We start from the raw sequence: 24140 nt of genomic DNA, 5'->3' as shown, positions 1-24140 counted from the left end.
CCCAATAGTCAGGACTGAAGATGGGTTATCCATCTGCTGGAAGGGTTCTCGGGGACATCCAATGCACTCAGGACTCAGTCTCATCAGATCATCACATGTGCCGCCAGAAGTCACTCATGTAATTAGTCAAACCCATCCCTAAGACTTTGTTTTCTGACACCAGCATTCAGACTAGATTGAATATTGAGAAATTGCTGAAATGATGAAACATCTGTCAATGCTCCTGTTGGACTATTGCCTCAGTCTTACTTATCATATGGTGCCACATACAGTACAGTAAAGTATGGGGTAAAAGTTTTAAGCAGTTATGGAAATGATGCTGCTAAGTAGAAAAAACGTTTTGAAATCAGAAGTGTTAGTTTATTTGTATTAATTGACATGAATCAACCAAAAAGAGATATAAATTACATCAATATTTTGGTGACCGCCATTTGCCTTGATCTATTCTTCTAGGTACCTACAAAAAATTCAGGGAGTTTTCAGGATTATAATCAGGTGAAATGAGTAACTAATTAAATCAAACATGGGACAACGATTATCATTTTCATATATGAACTGAAATAGAAACAGCTGTGTAGAAGGCCACTCCTGCGTTTTTTTTCTTTTCAGTGCTGGAGTGGTGCTTCTACTACTTTATATTAGCTATACATTGGTACTGGTTCTCTCTAGATCATGGGCGCCCAATATTTTTTGGTCCAAGTGCAACATTGTCATACTGAACCAATCCCAAGAGCCACAATTTTTTTTAACCCCTTCATGGCCGGGGGATTTTTCATTTTTCCGTGTTCGTTTTTCACTCCCCTCCTTCCCAGAGCCATAACTTTTTTATTTTTCCGTCAATTTGGCCATGTGAGGGCTTATTTTTTGCGGGACGAGTTGTACTTTTGAACGACATCATTGGTTTTAGCATGTCGTGTACTAGAAAATGGGAAAAAAATTCCAAGTGCGGTGAAATTGCAAAAAAAGTGCAATCCCACACTTGTTTTTTGTTTGGCTTTTTTGCTAGGGTCACTAAATGCTAAAAATGACCTGCCATTATCATTCTCCAGGTCAGTATGAGTTCATAGACACCAAACATGACTAGGTTATTTTTTATCTAAGTGGTGAAAAAAAATTCCAAACTTTGCTAAAAAAAAAAAAAAATTGCGCCATTTTCCGATACTCGTAGCGTCTCCATTTTTCGTGCTCTGGGGTCAGTTGAGGGCTTATTTTTTGCGTGCCGAGATGACGTTTTTAATGATAGCATTTCGGTGCAGATACGTTCTTTTGATCGCCCGTTATTGCATTTTAATGCAATGTCGTGGCGACCAAAAAAACGTAATTCTGGTGTTTCGAGTTTTTTTCCTGCTACTGTTTAGCGATCAGGTTAATACTTTTTTTTATTTGATAGATCGGGCGATTCTGAGCGCGGCGATACCAAATATGCGTAGATTTGATATTTTTTTAATTGATTTATTTTGATTGGGGCGAAAGGGGGGTGATTTAAACTTTTATGTTTTTTTTATTTTTTTCACATTTTTTTAAACTTTTTTTTTTAACTTTTGCCATGCTTCAATAGCCTCCATGAGAGGCTAGAAGCAGGCACAACCCGATCGGCTCTGCTACATAGCAGCGATCTGCTGATCGCTGCTATGTAGCAGAATTGCACGTGTGCTGTGAGCGCCGACCACAGGGTGGCGCTCACAGCGACGGGCGATCAGTAACCATAGAGGTCTCAAGGACCTCTATGGTTACAATATACAAGCATCGCCGACCCCCGATCATGTGACGGGGGTCGGCGATGACGTCATTTCCGGCCGCCCGGCCGGAAGCGGTAGTTAAATGCCGCTGTCTGCGTTTGACAGCAGCATTTAACTAGTTAATCGGTGCGGGCAGATCGCGATTCTGCCCGCGCCTATTACGGGCACATGTCAGCTGTTCAAAACAGCTGACATGTCCCGGCTTTGGTGCGGGCTCACCGCGGAGCCCTGCATCAAAGCAGGGGAGCCGGCATCGGACGGTATAGTACATCCGATGCCGGTAAGGGGTTAAAGGGGTAATTACATGAGTACATTACCAGAACCACTGTTAGTACATTTATACATTACCAGAACCAAGTTTTGAGTATTCGAGGATTTGGAGTTAAGCATGTTAAGGATTGCTACATGTGTAGAAGATCAGAACCACCATCAGCACATGAGTGTGGTGCCGGAACTACCATTAGTACATAAATGCAGTGCCAGAATCATCGTCAGTACATGAATGCAATGCCAAAACTATCATCAGTACATGAATCCAGCACCAGAACCACGGTCAGTATACAAATTCAGTGCCAGAACCAGCATCAGTAAATGAATGGAGGACCAGAAGCACCATCAATATATCTATGCAGCAGTAGTTTAGTATATCAATTAATTGCAATATCAGGACAGCCCCCATATACAATTGCATCCCATGAACCAGCAACCCCCAGTATGTCCTTATCAATGGTAAGGAGATGCTGGGAGTTGTTGTTACCAGTCATCATCAGTCTGAGTGTAGACCATAGAGAAACCACAGTACTAAAGAGATGGAGGCGCTATCGCAAATATTTATATCAATGTATGTTATAGGAGACATCTGTTCTTATTGAAGTTGTCCTTCTTTTCTTCTCCATTTTGTCCAAACGCCCTGATGAGATTTCAAGCCCAAAGCTCATCTTTGCCGACTTCCCTCTTCTCCGTATTCAGCAGCAGCACTTCCCAACATGGTGCCCTTAAATGTATAAGTATCATTATTAGTCTGCCCCATACATATAAATATCTCCTATTCTGTGCCCCTCAACAAATAATTGTCCCTCCTTGTGCTTCCTACACAAAATATCCCCCATACTGCCCTTTTCCATAATAACCCCCACACTTCCCTTCCCCATAATATCTCCCTAATCTGCCCCTTTCTATATCTCCCCCACAATGCCTCTCTGCATATTGTCCACACTGCCCATCTATATACTATGGCCCCTTTCACAATCTGCCAATTGCCCAATTACGTACCTCATACTGTGCCTCATAATGTCCATTGCCCCTTTATGTGCCCTCTCAGTAAACCTAACCTTTCCCTCTCCTGGTTCCTTGATCAACTCTTCGATGGAGCGCTTACCAGTACCCAACGTCTCCTCTGCCTGTACCTCCCCGGCAGTGGCGTGATGACATCAGCAGAGTGCTGACCTCATCACGGTGCTGCGCGTCGGGGCCGGGGCTGACAGGCACTGCTCTGTCCAAGCCCCGTCATTGCACTGTTCAAATGTATTGGATCAGTAAGAAGGGAGCGGCGTCTCCCGGACAGCTGCGTGGGCCGCATATTGTGCAGGCCTACTCTAGATAAAGTTTTAGAAACCATTATAAATTACTTTCTCTCATTCCAGTTCTAAAGATGACTCTCCGGTATCTCTCGCAATAGTGCAGACCAGCAAGAAAGACCAAGGCTTGTATAACTGCACCCTGAAGAACGTCCATGGAAAAGTGGTCACTGAATTCCACTTAACAGCAGAAGGTAATGGTCCTATGAAATAGACTCCTATAGGAAGAAGTCATGGGATTGAGGTTACACATCCCAATATCATTGTGACACAAAAAGAATGGTTCTGCTATATGAGTCCATCTGACTGTAGTGAAACTAAAACTCCGTTCATGTAGATAGATCCACAGGTTGATAACTACTGCCATCATGTAGACTACTGCATGCCATCGGAGGGCTGCATTCAATCACTAATCTGTATTCTCTCTTTATAGTGTTGGACCAGCTGACTCACAGTCAGGATTCGGAGGGTAAGGCGATCATTTAATGACGTATCTATTTATCATGAGACAACTAGTGTATAGATTTATACTTGATGGCAATTGTTGTAATGTTAGGGTGAATAATATCAAATAATCAAATATATGGAGAAAAGTATTGGGACGCACGTGTTAATCATTGTATTCTGGATTCAAACATCCGGCCCCATTGCCCCCAATGTATAATAGTCAATCCCATTGCCCCTTGGTATATAACATCCAATTCCATTACCTCCAGTGTATAACATCTGACCCCATTACCTCCAGTGTATAACATCTGGCCCCATTACCCCCAGTGTATAACATCTGGGCCCATTACCTCCAGTGTATAACATCCGGCCCAATTTCCTCCAGTGTATAACATTTGGCCCCATTACCTCCAGTGTATAACATCCGGCCCCATTACCCCCAGTGTATAACATCCGGCCCCATTGCCCCCAATGTATAACAGTCAATCCCATTGCCCCTTGGTATATAACATCCAATTCCATTATCTCCAGTGTATAACATCTGGCTCCATTACCCCCAGTGTATAACATCCGACCCCATTACCTCCAGTGTATAACATCCGGCCCCATTACCTCCAGTGTATAACATCTGGCCCCATTACCTCCAGTGTATAACAGCTGGCCCCATTACCTCCAGTGTATAACAGCTGGCCCCATTTCCTCCAGTGTATACCATCTGGCCCCATTACCTCCAGTGTATAACATTTGACCCCATTACCTCCAGTGTATAACATCTGGCCCCATTTCCTCCAGTTTATAACATTTGGCCCCATTTCCTCCAGTGTATAACATCCGGCCCCATTACCTCCAGTGTATAACATCTGTCCCCATTACCTCCAGTGTATAGCATCTGGCCCCATTACCTCCAGTGTATAACATCTGGCCCCATTACCTCCAGTGTATAACATCTGGCCCCATTACCTCCAGTGTATAACATCTGGCCCCATTACCTCCAGTGTATAACATCTGGCTCCATTACCTCCAGTGTATAACATCTGGCCCCATTACCTCCAGTGTATAACATCTGGCCCCATTACCTCCAGTGTATAACATTTGACCCCATTTCCTCCAGTGTATAACATCTGGCCCCATTACCCCAGTGTATAACATCTGGCCCCATTATCCCCAGTGTATAACATCTGGCCCCATTACCCCCAGTGTATAACATCTGGCCCCATTACCCCCAGTGTATAACATCTGGCCCCATTACCTCCAGTGTATAACATCCGACCCCATTACCTTCACTGTATAACATCTGTCCCCATTACCTCCAGTGTATAACATCTGGCCCCATTACCCCCAGTGTATAACATCTGGCCCCATTTCCTCCAGTGTATAACATCCGGCCCCATTACCCCCAGTGTATAACATCCGGCCCCATTACCCCAAGTGTATAACATCTGGCCCCATTACCTCCAGTGTATAACATCCGGCCCCATTACCTTCAGTGTATAACATCTGTCCCCATTACCTCCAGTGTATAACATCTGGCCCCATTACCCCCAGTGTATAACATCTGGCCCCATTTCCTCCAGTGTATAACATCTGGCCCCATTACCCCCAGTGTATAACATCTGGCCCCATTACCCCCAGTGTATAACATCTGGCCCCATTACCCCCAGTGTATAACATCTGGCCCCATTACCCCCAGTGTATAACATCCGGCCCCATTACCCCCAGTGTATAACATCTGTCCCCATTACCTCCAGTGTATAACATCTGGCCCCATTATCCCCAGTGTATAACATCCGGCCCCATTACCCCCAGTGTATAACATCTGGCCCCATTACCCCCAGTGTATAACATCCGGCCCCATTACCTTCAGTGTATAACATCTGTCCCCATTACCTCCAGTGTATAACATCTGGCCCCATTACCCCCAGTGTATAACATCCGGCCCCATTACCCCCAGTGTATAACATCTGGCTCCATTACCCCCAGTGTATAACATCCGGCCCCATTACCTTCAGTGTATAACATCTGTCCCCATTACCTCCAGTGTATAACATCCGGCCCCATTACCTTCAGTGTATAACATCTGTCCCCATTACCTCCAGTGTATAACATCTGACCCCATTACCTCCAGTGTATAACATCTGTCCCCATTACCTCCAGTGTATAACATCTGACCCCATTACCTCCAGTGTATAACATCCGGCCCCATTACCTTCAGTGTATAACATCTGACCCCATTACCTCCAGTGTATAACATCCGGCCCCATTACCTCCAGTGTATAACATCTGGCCCCATTACCCCCAGTGTATAACATCTGACCCCATTACCTCCAGTGTATAACATCTGACCCCATTACCTCCAGTGTATAACATCTGGCCCCATTACCTCCAGTGTATAACATCCGGCCCCATTACCTCCAGTGTATAACATCCGGCCCCATTACCCCCAGTGTATAACATCTGGCCCCATTACCTCCAGTGTATAACATCTGGCCCCATTACCTTCAGTGTATAACATCTGTCCCCATTACCTCCAGTGTATAACATCCGGCCCCATTACCTTCAGTGTATAACATCTGTCCCCATTACCTCCAGTGTATAACATCTGACCCCATTACCTCCAGTGTATAACATCTGTCCCCATTACCTCCAGTGTATAACATCTGACCCCATTACCTCCAGTGTATAACATCCGGCCCCATTACCTCCAGTGTATAACATCTGGCCCCATTACCTCCAGTGTATAACAGCTGGCCCCATTACCTCCAGTGTATAACAGCTGGCCCCATTTCCTCCAGTGTATAACATCTGTCCCCATTACCTCCAGTGTATAACATCTGGCCCCATTTCCTCCAGTTTATAACATTTGGCCCCATTTCCTCCAGTGTATAACATCTGGCCCCATTACCCCCAGTGTATAACATCTGGCCCCATTACCCCAGTGTATAACATCTGGCCCCATTATCCCCAGTGTATAACATTTGACCCCATTACCTCCAGTGTATAACATCTGGCCCCATTTCCTCCAGTTTATAACATTTGGCCCCATTTCCTCCAGTGTATAACATCCGGCCCCATTACCTCCAGTGTATAACATCTGTCCCCATTACCTCCAGTGTATAACATCTGGCCCCATTACCTCCAGTGTATAACATCTGGCCCCATTACCTCCAGTGTATAACATCTGGCCCCATTACCTCCAGTGTATAACATTTGACCCCATTTCCTCCAGTGTATAACATCTGGCCCCATTACCCCCAGTGTATAACATCTGGCCCCATTACCCCAGTGTATAACATCTGGCCCCATTATCCCCAGTGTATAACATCTGGCCCCATTACCCCCAGTGTATAACATCTGGCCCCATTACCCCCAGTGTATAACATCTGGCCCCATTACCTCCAGTGTATAACATCCGACCCCATTACCTTCACTGTATAACATCTGTCCCCATTACCTCCAGTGTATAACATCTGGCCCCATTACCCCCAGTGTATAACATCTGGCCCCATTTCCTCCAGTGTATAACATCCGGCCCCATTACCCCCAGTGTATAACATCCGGCCCCATTACCCCAAGTGTATAACATCTGGCCCCATTACCTCCAGTGTATAACATCCGGCCCCATTACCTTCAGTGTATAACATCTGTCCCCATTACCTCCAGTGTATAACATCTGGCCCCATTACCCCCAGTGTATAACATCTGGCCCCATTTCCTCCAGTGTATAACATCTGGCCCCATTACCCCCAGTGTATAACATCTGGCCCCATTACCCCCAGTGTATAACATCTGGCCCCATTACCCCCAGTGTATAACATCTGGCCCCATTACCCCCAGTGTATAACATCCGGCCCCATTACCCCCAGTGTATAACATCTGTCCCCATTACCTCCAGTGTATAACATCTGGCCCCATTACCCCCAGTGTATAACATCCGGCCCCATTACCCCCAGTGTATAACATCTGGCCCCATTACCCCCAGTGTATAACATCCGGCCCCATTACCTTCAGTGTATAACATCTGTCCCCATTACCTCCAGTGTATAACATCTGGCCCCATTACCCCCAGTGTATAACATCCGGCCCCATTACCCCCAGTGTATAACATCTGGCTCCATTACCCCCAGTGTATAACATCCGGCCCCATTACCTTCAGTGTATAACATCTGTCCCCATTACCTCCAGTGTATAACATCCGGCCCCATTACCTTCAGTGTATAACATCTGTCCCCATTACCTCCAGTGTATAACATCTGACCCCATTACCTCCAGTGTATAACATCTGTCCCCATTACCTCCAGTGTATAACATCTGACCCCATTACCTCCAGTGTATAACATCCGGCCCCATTACCTTCAGTGTATAACATCTGACCCCATTACCTCCAGTGTATAACATCCGGCCCCATTACCCCCAGTGTATAACATCTGACCCCATTACCTCCAGTGTATAACATCTGACCCCATTACCTCCAGTGTATAACATCTGGCCCCATTACCTCCAGTGTATAACATCCGGCCCCATTACCTCCAGTGTATAACATCCGGCCCCATTACCTTCAGTGTATAACATCTGTCCCCATTACCTCCAGTGTATAACATCCGGCCCCATTACCTTCAGTGTATAACATCTGTCCCCATTACCTCCAGTGTATAACATCTGGCCCCATTACCTCCAGTGTATAACATCTGGCCCCATTACCTCCAGTGTATAACATCTGACCCCATTACCTCCAGTGTATAACATCTGGCCCCATTACCTCCAGTGTATAACATCTGACCCCATTACCTCCAGTGTATAACATCTGACCCCATTACCTCCAGTGTATAACATCTGTCCCCATTACCTCCAGTGTATAACATCTGTCCCCATTACCCCCAGTGTATAACATCCGGCCCCATTACCCCCAGTGTATAACATCTGGCCTCATTTCCTCCAGTGTATAACATCTGGCCTCATTTCCTACAGTGTATAACATCCGTCCCCATTACCTCCAGTGTATAACATCTGTCCCCATTACCTCCAGTGTATAACATCCGGCCCCATTACCCCCTGTGTATAACATCTGTCCCCATTACCTCCAGTGTATAACATCCGGCCCCATTACCCCCAGTGTATAACATCTGGCCTCATTTCCTCCAGTGTATAACATCTGACCCCATTTCCTACAGTGTATAACATCCGACCCCATTTCCTACAGTGTATAACATCATTATTTACAGCTTTATGTAAACAGCTTCTTTAGGCTATGTTCACACTGGGCATTTTTTCAACGTTTTTTTCGGCAGCAAAACCCCTTTTCTTGGCAGAAAAAAAACAGGTTTTGCTTGCTTTTTCTTGCGTTTTTGCTGCGTTTTTGTTATGCTACATTTATTTCTCGTGGATGCTGATGAATTTTAGTGCCAAAAAAAGAAATCTCATTCTTTTTAATCAGGTTATGGCACAATAAATGCTGCAAAACCTGATACCTGCGTTTTTTGGTGCGGATTTTCAGCATTTTTTCACCACCTATTACTTTCAATGGGTGAAAAACGCTGAAAAGACGCTGGAAAAGCGCTGAAAGAAGTGACATGCTGCAAAAAACAATGCAAAGCACAAAAGTGTGTGCATGAGATTGCTGAGATATCAGAGACTTTGCTGGTACTGTAAAATGCTGCTGAAAATTTGCATTGAAAAATACCTTTAAAAAAAAGCCTAGTGCGAACTTAGCCTTACTGCCAAGAGAGCAGGTTTTGCAACATGTGAACATAGCCTTAGAAGATTTTATCTCCAGTGAAGCTATAAAAGTAGAAAAAATTCTGTTTGAACAGAAAGTCACTGATTGTTCCTTCCAAACATGGAACCTATAAATTCCCGAAGAATTAAAATCATTGCAGAGAAATGAGGGAGATGTCGCCTGATTTCGTCACGGTGGCAGTGATTTGGGATAATAATTTGGACAGTTTCTAAAACATCCACCTATCCATAAAATCTGATAATCCGGTGTTGACCAAGAGCACGCACGATTTACTGGAATATTAGCGAGTGTATATGTCAGCCACCGGAAAATGCAGAATAGATGTTTGGAGAGACGTAGGAAAGGACATTTTACAAGGTGACAGATATCTCTGCCAAACAAGTCTCATAACCTCTCCAAGAACATAATTTCTCCATAAGACAAGCGTGATCGCTCCGTCCAGATATATGATTAGCTTTCATCTTCCAGTCTCCGCAGTGAAGCGACTCCTAAATATAGACAACTCGCGTCTTCGGTAGTGGACAGAATGTTCTCCTGAGACACCTCAAGTATCTGCTTCATTTCATTTTCCGAAAATTAGTCATTCGCCATAAGTGCGATTAACAGAATCACTGGATACAGCGGCACCATCCTGGGGATGATCAGACAAGTATAAATAATGGTTGACGGAGAGGTCTTCTGTTTAGAGACTTTCCTTCAGATTCTATGATGGTGCTGAAGGGTTCGCCAAGATAGGTCTGCTTGTTTTCCCAGAAATCGCACCACTTGTGTCGGTAAGGCTATATTTGCTATTTCAACTCTAAGGCCGGAGTCACGCTACCGTAGAATACGGGCGAGTGCTATGCGAGAAAACATCGCATAGCACTCAGCCCAGAGTTAATCTATAGGGCAGTTCCCATTAGTGTTTTTTTTCTCAGCCGTATTCAGTGTGCGTGTAAAGTCGCAGCATGCATGCGATTGGCACTGAGACTGGTCCGAGGCTTGCCAAAAGTGCCAATCGCATGCATGCTGCGACTTTACACGCACACTGAATACGGCTGAGAAAAAAAACACTGACCATGCAAGTGCTGTCCAATTTTTACGCACCAGTGTTCTGTGAAAAGCGAGTGACGGGTTAGAATAGAATAGATAGAACAGATATATACACATAGAATAGATAGCTATATAGATGTCAGTGACACACACATACATACAGTGGGGCAAAAAAGTATTTAGTCAGTCAGCAATAGTGCAAGTTCCACCACTTAAAAAGATGAGAGGCGTCTGTAATTTACATCATAGGTAGACCTCAACTATGGGAGACAAACTGAGAAAAAAAAATCCAGAAAATCAAATTGTCTGTTTTTTTAACATTTTATTTGCATATTATGGTGGAAAATAAGTATTTGGTCAGAAACAAAATTTCATCTCAATACTTTGTAATATATCCTTTGTTGGCAATGACAGAGGTCAAACGTTTTCTGTAAGTCTTCACAAGGTTGCCACACACTGTTGTTGGTATGTTGGCCCATTCCTCCATGCAGATCTCCTCTAGAGGAGTGATGTTTTTGGCTTTTCGCTTGGCAACACGGACTTTCAACTCCCTCCAAAGGTTTTCTATAGGGTTGAGATCTGGAGACTGGCTAGGCCACTCCAGGACCTTGAAATGCTTCTTACGAAGCCACTCCTTCGTTGCCTTGGCGGTGTGCTTTGGATCATTGTCATGTTGAAAGACCCAGCCACGTTTCATCTTCAATGCCCTTGCTGATGGAAGGAGGTTTGCACTCAAAATCTCACGATACATGGCCCCATTCATTCTTTCATGTACCCGGATCAGTCGTCCTGGCCCCTTTGCAGAGAAACAGCCCCAAAGCATGATGTTTCCACCACCATGCTTTACAGTAGGTATGGTGTTTGATGGATGCAACTCAGTATTCTTTTTCCTCCAAACACGACAAGTTGTGTTTCTACCAAACAGTTCCAGTTTGGTTTCATCAGACCATAGGACATTCTCCCAAAACTCCTCTGGATCATCCAAATGCTCTCTAGCAAACTTCAGACTGGCCCGGACATGTACTGGCTTAAGCAGTGGGACACGTCTGGCACTGCAGGATCTGAGTCCATGGTGGCGTAGTGTGTTACTTATGGTAGGCCTTGTTACATTGGTCCCAGCTCTCTGCAGTTCATTCACTAGGTCCCCCCGCGTGGTTCTGGGATTTTTGCTCACCGTTCTTGTAATCATTCTGACCCCACGGGGTGGGATTTTGCGTGGAGCCCCAGATCGAGGGAGATTATCAGTGGTCTTGTATGTCTTCCATTTTCTAATTATTGCTCCCACTGTTGATTTCTTCACTCCAAGCTGGTTGGCTATTGCAGATTCAGTCTTCCCAGCCTGGTGCAGGGCTACAATTTTGTTTCTGGTGTCCTTTGACAGCTCTTTGGTCTTCACGATAGTGGAGTTTGGAGTCAGACTGTTTGAGGGTGTGCACAGGTGTCTTTTTATACTGATAACAAGTTTAAACAGGTGCCATTACTACAGGTAATGAGTGGAGGAAAGAGGAGACTCTTAAAGAAAAAGTTACAGGTCTATGAGAGCCAGAAATCTTGATTGTTTGTTTCTGACCAAATACTTATTTTCCACCATAATATGCAAATAAAATGATAAAAAAACAGACAATGTGATTTTCTGGATTTTTTTTCTCAGTTTGTCTCCCATAGTTGAGGTCTACCTATGATGTAAATTACAGACACCTCTCATCTTTTTAAGTGGTGGAACTTGCACTATTGCTGACTGACTAAATACTTTTTTGCCCCACTGTATATGTATATATATTAGATAGATAGATAGATAGATAGATAGATAGATAGATAGATAGATAGATAGATAGAAGAAGAAAAGCCAGCAATTCAGCAGCCATATACAGTAAAACCACAGCAGGAGCCAATAGGATAGAATAGATGGATTACACATAGTATATACACATAGAATAGATAGATATATAAATGTTAGTGACATATACAATCAGTACAGTGTGTGTACAGTTTACTGTACATGTATTTAATTCATTTTTGTGGGGGAAAAAAGGCATGGGCTCCTGCATAATTTTTTTTAACCAGCAGAGGGAAAGCTGACGGCTGGGGGACGATGTTTCTAGCCTGGTAAGGGGGTAACACTCATGGAGCTCCGCAGGTTATTATTAAGAGCTCACAGCTGTATATTTACTGGCTATTAAAATGGGGGACCCTAAAACAATAACGTAAGGTCCATCTATAATTAATAAACAGCAAAGGCTATGCTGACAGCTGTGGGCTAATATTAATAGCCTAGGAAGGGGCCATGGAAACTGCCCCCCAAACTATAAACATCAGCTCTCAGCCACCCCAGAAAAGGCGCATCTCTAAGATATCCCAATTCTGGCACTTAGCCTCGCTCTTCCCATTTGCCCTGTAGAGGTGGCAAGTGGGGTGATAGTTGGCGGGGTTGATGTGACTTTTGTATTATCAGGTGACATCAAGCCAAGAGGTTAGTAATGTAGAGGCTAGTGATGAGCGAATATACTCGTGACTCGAGATTTCTTGAGCATGCTCGGGTGACCTCCAGGTATTTTTTATTGCTTGGAGATTTAGTTTTCTTCACCTCAGCTGAATGATTTACAGCTATTAGCCAGCTTGATTACATGTGGGGATTCCCTAACAACCAGGCAAGCCCCATATGTACTTATGCTGGCTAACAGATGTAAATCATTCAGCTGCGGCAATGAAAACTAAATCTCCGAGCACTAAAAAATACTTGGAGGACACCCGAGCATGCTCGAGAAATCTCGAGTAACGAGTATATTCGCTCATCACTAGTAGAGGGATCAATAAGATGCCCCCATTACTAACCCCTTTGAAAGCAATGTGTAAATGACTTGGAGAATTGCTGTATGTAAAAGCCCATGTTAAAATCGCGTTGAAATCGGATGTAAATCGGATGCTAGGTGTGAAAACTCGTATTGTACTCACATGACACTTGCATTACACTCGCGCTAGTCTCGGCAGTGAGAATCGGACCGGTTTTCTATATGTTTAGTGTGACTCTAGCCTAACTTTCAAGATTTTTTTTTTTGCGGTCCCGCATGATTAATGGATAGTCATAAAAAAGCCTAAATGAATTTCCGGGCACTAAAATATTGGTAACCTTTCCTTAGGAGAGTCCATCAATATCATACTGATCACCATCACTCCCATTGCTCAACCGTTAGCGCAGGTCCCACGGCCGATGGAAGTGTACGGAAACAGAACACCGAGTCGTGATTGTTCTCGTGTTATGCAGGTGACCGGATGCAACGTACAGATGGCACGAGGTGGACAAAGACAACAAACTATTTATTTAATTCCGATATGGCAGGAACTTACCATGTACGTAATAAATAAGGTACCTTGCGACCTCTGCAGCTCGGCGCCGATGTCCTCTGAGAACCCAGCGCTACTGCCCCTGCGAGCATCTCGCCCCGTACAGCGCTTTTTCCTCTCCTCCTCCTCCAGACTCTCAGGCGCTTTCTGATCCCGGTACCTACCTGACGCTGGCTCCTCTGATTGCCCTCATATATTTTATTACGTCTTCCAGTATTCCATAAAAACTATTTCTGATGAAGGTCTGTTGTTAAGACCGAAAACGTTTAAAAGTTGGAACTGGATGCACTGAATAAACTAATTTCTTATCTTGCAACAAGATTTCCTGAGTGCCAAGTAATTTATTACGTACATTTGATGGGTTGGATACCTAACTTGAGCACCGCCAAGAAGCCCTGAGTGCCGTGTGTACTATTGCTAGGAAGTTACCATGGTTAGGAAACAGTTAAACAATATGAAACAGCGTAAGCACAAGTAAATTATACAATATGGAACATATAATAGATCTTGAAGTTCAACTTGAATGACAGGTAAGTCTCTTAGGGATTATACTTGTATCCCTTCGAGAGGGGTAGCCCTCCAGTAGCAGTGGCCCTACCGAGGGTCGCCAGGTTTTCCCACTAGGTCGCAAGTCCTTCTAACAAAGTCTCTCAAGGAATGTTGAGCCTCCTTTGCTCCAACCGGCCACCACCCCACCTGTTGTGCTAGCCCAGTCCGACTCCTGTACTGTACGTCAATGCTGGAAGCAAGTGCCCAGATCACTCATGTCTTCCTGCTATCACCACAGGCGTCATCCTCCGGTCGAAGTCATCTCATGGATCTTCGGTGCTTGACCAACAGCAGGTATCTCCTGTGAGTTTGAGGAAAAGAGGGCTGGGCTACGGCTCTTGACTGGCATAGGAGGGAGAGTCGGGCTTTGACCGGCGCACTCCGGGCTATGGGTCTTGACTTGCATAGTCGGGTCTTTGGATCCTATCGGGCACTATCTGGCCTCTGCCTGACAGTGGCCAGCACCCTGCTGGCACACACTTCTCGCTGAGCTTATCATTCTGGCTATAGAGCCATCTCTGGTCCACGTCTGCACCTCTTGTTCCCTTGGTTTGGAGTGCAGAATCTTTACATTCGTTAACTTTGTCATCCGGGGGAACCTGACTGGGTGTCGCATTTGAACTCGTCCCCCCTGCAACTCTTCCTGTTCCAGTTGGTTCTGCTGCACAGTCCGGTCTGGATTGTAGGTGGCAGCCTTATTGCAAACATGATACATCCCTATAATTTTAATCTTCGCTAAGCAACCCTCTGTGCACGTAGAAAAGCTGAAGCATGAACTCAAGTTGGTAGATCACAAAGAGTACAGATTGGGGCAATTCAAGAAAGGCATTTTACCAAATGTATCAAGGCATAAATGTATCTAACATGAAAAGTGGGCTATATACTAGTCTGTGTGCATAGATATGAGTAATTGGCACCATCTTTGCCAACATATTTAAAGGATTATTGCCAACATTACAAGTTATCTTTTATTCCCGGCGGGTTCACGTAACTGAACTCTGAAGGCTCTGTCAAAATAAAGCGGCGTCTACGCATGTGTAGCCACCACTACATATATTCTCTATGGGAATGCTGAGAAAAGCTCAGTGGTGTACTCCACTACATCCCAATCCTTTAGAAGATGGATATAGTGATGGTGTGCATATGCGGCTACGGCTCCATTCTTAAGGAGCATTTCAGGGCCTTGTTCTCGAGATCGATCAGGGTCCCAAGAGTTACAACCCCACTGCTTCACAGAGCCAGGTGATAAGTAATTAATTTTAATATAGGAACAATCCTTTAATTTAAAGATCCTGTAACACTATTGATGTTCCTCCTCCAATTGGTACAATGACTGTGTAAAGTATAGAGTTGGATGCATATAGAGTAATAACCAAAATTCTGTCTTGCAAAGATTTATAGTAGTATTAAACTAGGATTAAGGGTACATGCTGAAAATGTATTTGCTTTTGCTGCTGCTGTCTGACATTGACTACTGGTGCTTTATCTTTCTTGTCATACACAAGTCCTTGATGATGCTATTCTCCCCGGTTTTATTCAATTTCTTAAAATGAAGTAATATGATTGCTATGGCATAGATATGTAATATTAAGTCATAGAAGGACACAGGGGGTGCTGAGTTCATATTGGGCACAGTTAGGTTAATGATTACAAATGAGAGATAGTTGGTAAATTCAGACGTGTAGCTATGGGCATAACGAATATAGGTGCAGGGGTTGCAATGGCACCCGGGCCATGGGGCCCAAAAAGTCCCTTGACCTATATGAAAAGACCAATACTATTGAAGACTTGCAATAATTGGGGGCCTCAATGGAGCTTTCGTATTGGCATGGATGCATGGGTGCACTCATCAACAGGCTGGGCAGCATTAGCGAGTCGAAAAAGATTCAGCTGACCTTTTGGATGTACGACTGTCAATAATTATTATGACAGTTTGTAGGATCTTTGACCGATTTTGCATTGATTCTGAGATTTCAGGTTATACCTGTCTTGTCTCTGGACAGGTACATAATAAAACTAGTGAATATTTGGTTTTACAAGCGTAATGAAACACAGTGGGGAGCCATAAGAAATCCCATGTACAAAAATATCAATGAAAAATTTGCAAGACCCCTGGCACCATATGTAGAGAGGTATTGACATTTCCAGAAAATTCCTTCTATTGTTTTATGGATAATTCTCTGTTCTTCAAGGTGGAGAAGAGATTGAGTTTAACCAGCTCTTCTTCAGGGAGGATTTCATCTCTGACATGTACTTTGGAGGAAATCTTCATGGGCGGATCGCTACAGAAGACCTGCACTTTGGAGAAGGAGTCCACCGAAAAGCCTTTCGGAGCAAAGTCATGTGTGGACTGCTCCCCGTCTTTAACCCAGGTCACTTGTGTGTACTCAAAGTGCACAACGCTATAGCGTATGGGACGAAAAACAATGACGAACTGGTGCAAAAGAACTACAAGCTCGCCGTGCAGGTAATTTATATGTCTCACTTATAAGCTGTACTGTATATGTACACAAAGAATAACATTACTTTTGGCCATTGTATTACATATACACTGCACTGTCACCAATTTTCACTTTTTCAGGCTCTGTTTCGAATTTTCAATTGTCTCTGAGCTAGTCAGTGCAGACTGGCTGCTATGATGTCTCCGGCTAGGGTTTTGGTTCAGGGGGGGCAAAGCTTCACAGTGGGCCCCTAACCAGGTAACCTTCATTACAATTTGGTGACGCACCCTAATAGTGGAGGAGAACCTCAGCAGATGACCGTGCTGTTACTGAAGATAATCTCTATATAACGACCAAGATGGATATTACCGCCATATGGTCAGTGGTAGATACCAGCCCTACAGAACATATAAGAGATCACAGCACAGTTACAGATAATGACTTACCGCTAACGTTCTCTGATTGAATCGTTCACTTTTCCCATCTTTTCCATCTGGCCCAGACCGACATGACAACTTCTTCCAGCAATGACTCATCTGCAGAGAATACAACAAAGACACATTTCACTTTTCATATTCCAGCCATGACCATCTATTCACAACCTGCACTAACTCTTTATCCTGCTGATACCCCAATACTGAGCCGCTGCTGCCGTATGTGTCCCTATTACTGTCCCTGATACCCCAATACTGAGCCGCTGCTGCCATATGTGTCCCAATTACTGCCCCTGATACCCCAATACTGAGCCGCTGCTGCCATATGTGTCCCAATTACTGCCCCTGATACCTCAATACTGAGCCGCTGCTGCCATATGTGTCCCTATTACTGCCCCTGATACCCCAATACTGAGCCGCTGCTGCTGTATGTGTCCCTATTACTGCACCTAATATCCCAATACTGAGCCGCTGCTGCCCTATGTGTCCCTATTACTGCACCTGATACCCCAATACTGAGCCGCTGTGGCGTATGTGTCCCTATTACTGCCCCTGATACCCCAATACTGAGCCGCTGCTGCCGTATGTGTCCCTATTACTGCCCCTGATACCCCAGTACTGAGCCTCTGCTGCCGTATGTGTCCCTATTACTGCCCCTGATACCCCAATACTGAGCCGCTGCTGCCATATGTGTCCCTATTACTGCCCCTGATACCCCAATACTGAGCTGCTGCTGCCGTATGTGTCCCTATTACTGCCCCTGATACCCCAGTACTGAGCCTCTGCTGCCGTATGTGTCCCTATTACTGTCCCTGATACCCCAATACTGAGCTGCTGCTGCCATATGTGTCCCAATTACTGCCCCTGATACCCCAATACTGAGCCACTGCTGCCGTATGTGTCCCTATTACGGCCCCTGATACCCCAATACTGAGCCGCTGCTGCCGTATGTGTCCCTATTACTGCACCTAATATCCCAATACTGTGCCGCTGCTGCCCTATGTGTCCCTATTACTGCACCTGATACCCCAATACTGAGCCGCTGTGGCGTATGTGTCCCTATTACTGCACCTGCTGTGTGGTTCTCTATGCCTTCTAAATTCTAAATCACCCCTCTATAATATAGTAATGTCGGGTGCAAGTGCCCTAGAAAACAGTAATATTGCCATGTGTGCCCCTTTGATAGTCACAGTAACCTGAGTTCCCCTATAACAAGAAGTGCCCACTTTACATTTAATAATGTCCCGAGTCTGCCCCCTGTACAGCTCCCCTATACAGTATAATGCCCCCTCACTGTATAGTACCATCCACACAGTATACTGACCCCTTAGTAGCCCTCAAACTGTTTGATGGCTCCAACACTGTATGATGACCCCTTCACTGTAATCTCCACACTGTATGATGGCCCACTAGACGGCCTCCATATAGTATAATTGTCACACCGTTAACGTCAATAAAGGGGCAGGATAGCGTACTGGGACCCGCACCTGTCCCTGCCACTATAATGGGGCCCTGGCTTTCCCTTATCTCAGGGGTACCTATGATGGTTAGGAGGCCTGAGCCGCCAGCGTAACCCTGTCTCCTGTGCAGGCCCTGTCAGTGGCCCCCTCTCCCCCCAAGGGAGGTGCACTGCACCAGTATATAAATACAACAATAAACAGGGTATACAGATAAGGTAACTAAAAGTCTCAAACTCACCAAATGCTCACACAACCACAGAGGAAACACACAGAGAAGGGAAGAGAAGGAAAAAACTTAGGAAGGAAAACAGGTTTAACATGCAACCGAAACAGCAGACACCAATCTCTGTAAATAAACCTCCAAACTCCAAATCCCACACTCCTTCAACCTCCAAGCCAGGCAGCAGAACTGATCACTGACAATAGCTGTAGTCAGGGCTGGGTCTATATAGAGGATGAAATTACAAAATCCACTTCAGCTGAGAGACCCAGCTCTCAGCAACTCAGCAATAAGGTTAACTCCTGCACTGCTGGCACAAAGCAGCCAGGTCAGAATACAGGAGAAGAGCTTCTGTTCACTGTGTGTGAACGAGGCCCAGAGCGCTGCGGTTCTCTGGAACCTCTGTCGCGGTAGCCCGGTGACAATAATGCACTCCCCATAGGCCTACTCTATAGCATAAGGCAGTACCCATAGGCAGACTCTATAGCACAAGACAGCACCTCCATAGGCAGACCCTGTAGTATAAGATAGCACCCCATAGGCAGACCCTGTAGTATAAGGCAGCCCCCTATAGGCAGATCATGAAGTATAAGGCAACACCCCTATAGGCAGATCCTGAAGTATAAGGCAGCCCCCTATAGGCAGATCCTGAAGTATAAGGCAGCCCCCTTATAGGCAGATCCTGAAGTATAAGGCAGCCCCCCTATAGGCAGATGCTAGACGCTGACAGGGGGGTGATGGGAGAAGGAGCGCAGCGCTCCAATACAGTTACAGTAGTGTAGCTCCGGGTGGGCCCCTCTGAGCACCGGGCCCGGGGCGATGGCCCCCTCTGCCCCCCCCCCCCCCCCGGTAGCTACGCTACTGGATGTCTCCCATACACAGCACACACAGACATGAGGGATTCCTGCTCCCATCTCTATGTAGCTCATGTTCAGGAGCAGCAGCAGCATGGAGGACTTTATACAGCAGTACTGAGCAGTGTAGATGTGAATCTAGCTTTGGTATAAGATAAATGATTAGTAGAAAGCTTCGGCACCATCTCTGTGTCTTCCTCTGCCTATTTTTTTCACTTTACCTCTACATGGACTTTAATATGCTGCTGTAATCTCCTGCTTCAGTAAGCTTGTGGTCAGCCTTGTTTTGACTTAGACACATTTTGACAGTTTCTAAATTGAATGATGAGTTCACATAGTGGTTGGATGAGGAGAAGCGGTTCATAAATGAAGAAAGCAACACATTTTCACAGGGAAAAAGAAGCATCACCAATCGCTCATTTGTGGACCATTTCATCCAAAACAAGTCGGCCACTCTCTGCCTTGTAGATAAAGCATATTTGCATGTCAATGCAATGTCTGTCTGGGCACTTGCCAACTTTTTTCCTACTCAGTTCTCCTTTCAGGTCATACCACCTCTCCTCTTTTCGCACACCTTAAATTTGCAGGAAACCTTATGGGGAAGTGTTGGAAAAGCTATAGTGGCATCTGCGAGAATTGCTAAGCCTTCTTCATCAGACGTTCCAAACATTTTGAAAGGGTTTGCAAGTATGAGATAAGAGCTGCAGTTGTCATCTTAAATGAGGAAGCCAAAACTCTTATGAGGTTAAAACCAATTGCTCATATTAGGTAACAACATGGTGCAACTGCTAAAGCTTCACAGGCCTTGGAGAAAGAAAACTTCTTTCTTTATCTCCCACTAGTAGGAGCTCACTGTATACAACAATGATTATAAAGGGTTTGTCTCATCTTCTGTCTTCAGGAGCACACAGCTCCTCTGCCACATGGCTTCCTGCTCCCTGGGGGCAGTGTGCTCCTGATGAATGACAGTTCGGACCAGTGGCATACTTGAGACACTGGTACAAGCTGTGCATACTTGAATGCTTTGAGCAGAGGCAACTTTGTCTTTGTAGCATCAGAGGAATGCAGGGGGACTGAAGCTGGCCAGATCCAGCATGCTTGTGCACCTTGCTTAGGAAACCGGCCACCTCTGAAACACTGCCGATATGGCTATTACTCTGGGCCAGGAATGAAGAACCTTTTTTCTGCCAAGGGCCATTTGGAATTTTATAATAGCGTTTGGGGGCCGTATAAAAATATTAACTTAAAAATTAACAAACTATATTGATCAAATATTTAAATACATTGCAGCTCCCCCCACACACAGTATAGTGCAGCTCCCTGCAATACACAGTATAGTGCAACTCCCCCCACACACTATAGTGCAGCTCCCACACACACATAGTTTAGTGCAGTTCTCCCACACACAGTATAGTGCAGTTCCCCTCAACACACAGCATAGTGCAGCTCTCCCCAACATAGTATAGTGCAGCTCCCCAATACACAATATAGTGCAGCTACCCCCACACACACACTACAGTGCAGCTCCCCCCAACACACCGTACAGTGCAGCTCCCCACCAACACACAGTATAGTGCAACTCCCCCACATACAGTATAGTGCAGCTCCTACATACACAGTTTAGTGCAGTTCTCCCACATGCAGTATAGTGCAGCTCCCCTCAACACACAGTATAGTGCAGCTCCCCCTTAACACACAGTACAGTGCAGGTCCCCCAACACACAGTATAGTGCAGCTCCCCTCAACACACAGTATAGTGCAGCTCTCCCCAACACAGTATAGTGCAGCTCGTCAATACACAATATAGTGCAGCTACCCCAACACACAGCATAGTGCAGCTCCCCCCTAACACACAGTACAGTGCAGATCCCCCAACACACAGTACAGTGCAGCTTCCCCACACACTACAGTGCAGCTCCACCCAACACAGTACAGTGCAGCTCCCCGCCAACACACCGTACAGTGCAGCTCCCCGCCAACACACCGTACAGTGCAGCTCCCCACCAACACACAGTAGAGTGCAGGCGCAGCTCCCCCAATACACAGTATAGTGCAGCTCCCCCATCATACAGTACAGTGCAGGCGCAGCTCCTCCAATACACAGTACTTTGCAGCTCCCCCAACACACAGTACAGTGCAGCTCCCCCAACACACCGTACAGTGCAGCTCCCCACCAACACACAGTATAGTGCAGTTGCTGCTGCCCCAATACACAGTACAGGCAACTCCCCAACACACACTACAATGCAACTCCCCCTAACACCCAGCACAGTGCAGCTCCCAACACACAGTATAGTGCAGCTCCCAACCAACACACAGTATAGTGCAGGCGCAGCTCCCCCAATACACAGTATAGTGCAGACACACACAGTATAGTGAAGGCCCTGCACACACACACACAGTTAAGTGAAGCCCCTGCATTCACACGCAGTATAGTGTAGCTCCTTCCCACACAGTATAGTGCAGACACACACACATAGTATAGTGAAGCCCCTGCACTCACACACACACACAATAATGCATACACACACGCACAATGCTCACCCCTCCTCCTTGTTACCCGCCCTGTTCCAGGCTCTGCTGCTCCAGTCTCATCGGCTCCACTGCTGCTAAAGTGCAGCGCACGATGAAGTGACATCATAGCGTGCCCGCTGAGTCACAAACAGAGGGGGAGTGATGGGAGAGGCAGTGTCTGACACTCTCTCCTCTATCAATGCTTTAAACTGTATTGGTGTCTATGATGCCGATAAGTTGAATGAGTGATGGGGGTGGCATCGGGCCACAGAGCAGCCGTCCGTGCGCACCTCTGCAGAATTAAAGGGCCCGCGGGCAATAACAGGCAAAGTGACTGCGGGCCGCAGCAGATGATATCGCGGGCCGTAAACGGCCGGCTGGCCAGACGTACTCCACCCCTGCTCTAGGCAATGAGTCGTAAGAATGAAAGGATGTTAAATTCTTTAATTTGAGAATAGAGAAGATTTTTAAAAAGAGGTAAATTACAAAGTTGCTTGTTTTTACAAGAGCTTTGCAATTTTACCCATGTTAGAAGACGAGAAAAATACTTTATAAGTTGTATTAGTCCATATGTAGGCAGCTCCATCTGGTGGTGACTGAGATAATCTCAAAGTTATCATTCCAAAAGTAACTTAGAGAACCTGATAGCTGATACATGCTGCCTGATCTACAGGGAGCAAGTATCAGACACTGCCAACACCATTTTAGCCGTAAATGTTTATCTCCAAAACACTGTGGTGTTTCAGAGAAAAACATGGTTTATAAGCCACAGATGATTGGTGGAAGATGTAGCCAGCGGCCCTATCTTTCCCCCCGCTGTCTGCATCCTGAGGTGGGGGCGACGGAGGGCATGGTGCGGCCCATGGGTCACGGTTTCAGCCCTTCTGCTGTCTCAGTCCGCAGACCTGACTGAAACAGGCAGAGTGCCGGATGTGGCCCGCGGGCCGCAGTTTGCCCAGGTCTGCTCTAAGTGCATAAAGAAGGCGGCTGAAACAGCTTTTTCAATGTGGAGTTTGGGAGAAACAGAAGCTAAAGAAGATAAATTCATGGAGTATATTACAAAAATTCATAACTTTTCAAAGACTGGTTAATAAATACAAACAAAGTTCAGCTCCTTCTTTAACTCCTTATTAATATAAAGCAGAGATTTTACAGCTATTTGTAGAGAATAAAAAAGAGCACCGCCACTCATAGGGATATATTTTAGACTTCTTTTCTCCTTATTTTCCCCTATTCTCAGATCTGTCGTGAGATCATATTCCTTCTGTATTAAATGAACATATGCTACTTTACTTTACAGGAATGTTATGTACAAAATACGGCTCGGGAATATGCCAAGATTTACGCGGCAGAAGCTGAACAGCTGGAGGAGTTTGGGAAAGTTCCAGAGTAAGTGATATCCTAATCTTGAATATAATGACAGCGGGCGTGTGTGCAAACCAAGCATTTCTGATCTCCGCCCAGCGCTAAAATACCAATACCACCCTGCGGCTTCCAGATAATGAGCGGATACGTGCAATGTCAGAACAAGAGGGTGCCTCAAAGGTAATCTTATCATTCAAACCACAAAACGGTACGTGAACACGGACGCTGAATAATAAAAAGGAAAAAACCTGGGACTGATATTCATGGCACGTCATGTTCACATAAACTGTTTGCAAAATGTTGCAGACAAGATATACAGTGTCCAGAAAAGGAAGGAAACTGAACGGAGAGACGATTATCATACTACAGAAATCAGGGAACTGCGAGAAAGAAAGGCAGCATGTGAATACACGATATGATCAGTAATGGATC

The 24140-nt window shown here is 45.4% G+C and overlaps 1 protein-coding gene across 1 annotated transcript in view; it reads left to right on the top strand.

The window, feature by feature from the left end:
- Positions 1-24140, top strand: part of ALPK2 (alpha kinase 2) — a 74878-nt gene that overhangs the window by 23965 nt on the left and 26773 nt on the right. The window contains exons 3-6 of the mRNA XM_069745345.1: positions 3383-3510; positions 3750-3785; positions 16613-16887; positions 23644-23732. Coding sequence (XP_069601446.1) covers positions 3383-3510; positions 3750-3785; positions 16613-16887; positions 23644-23732 — 528 coding nt within the window. The remainder of the gene's footprint in view (positions 1-3382; positions 3511-3749; positions 3786-16612; positions 16888-23643; positions 23733-24140) is intronic.

The sequence above is a fragment of the Ranitomeya imitator genome, chromosome 1, assembly GCF_032444005.1.
Source record: "Ranitomeya imitator isolate aRanImi1 chromosome 1, aRanImi1.pri, whole genome shotgun sequence".
Lineage (NCBI taxonomy): Eukaryota > Metazoa > Chordata > Amphibia > Anura > Dendrobatidae > Ranitomeya > Ranitomeya imitator.
Note: the sequence above shows the minus strand (reverse complement) of the source record. Positions and strands in the feature narration are given on the sequence as shown.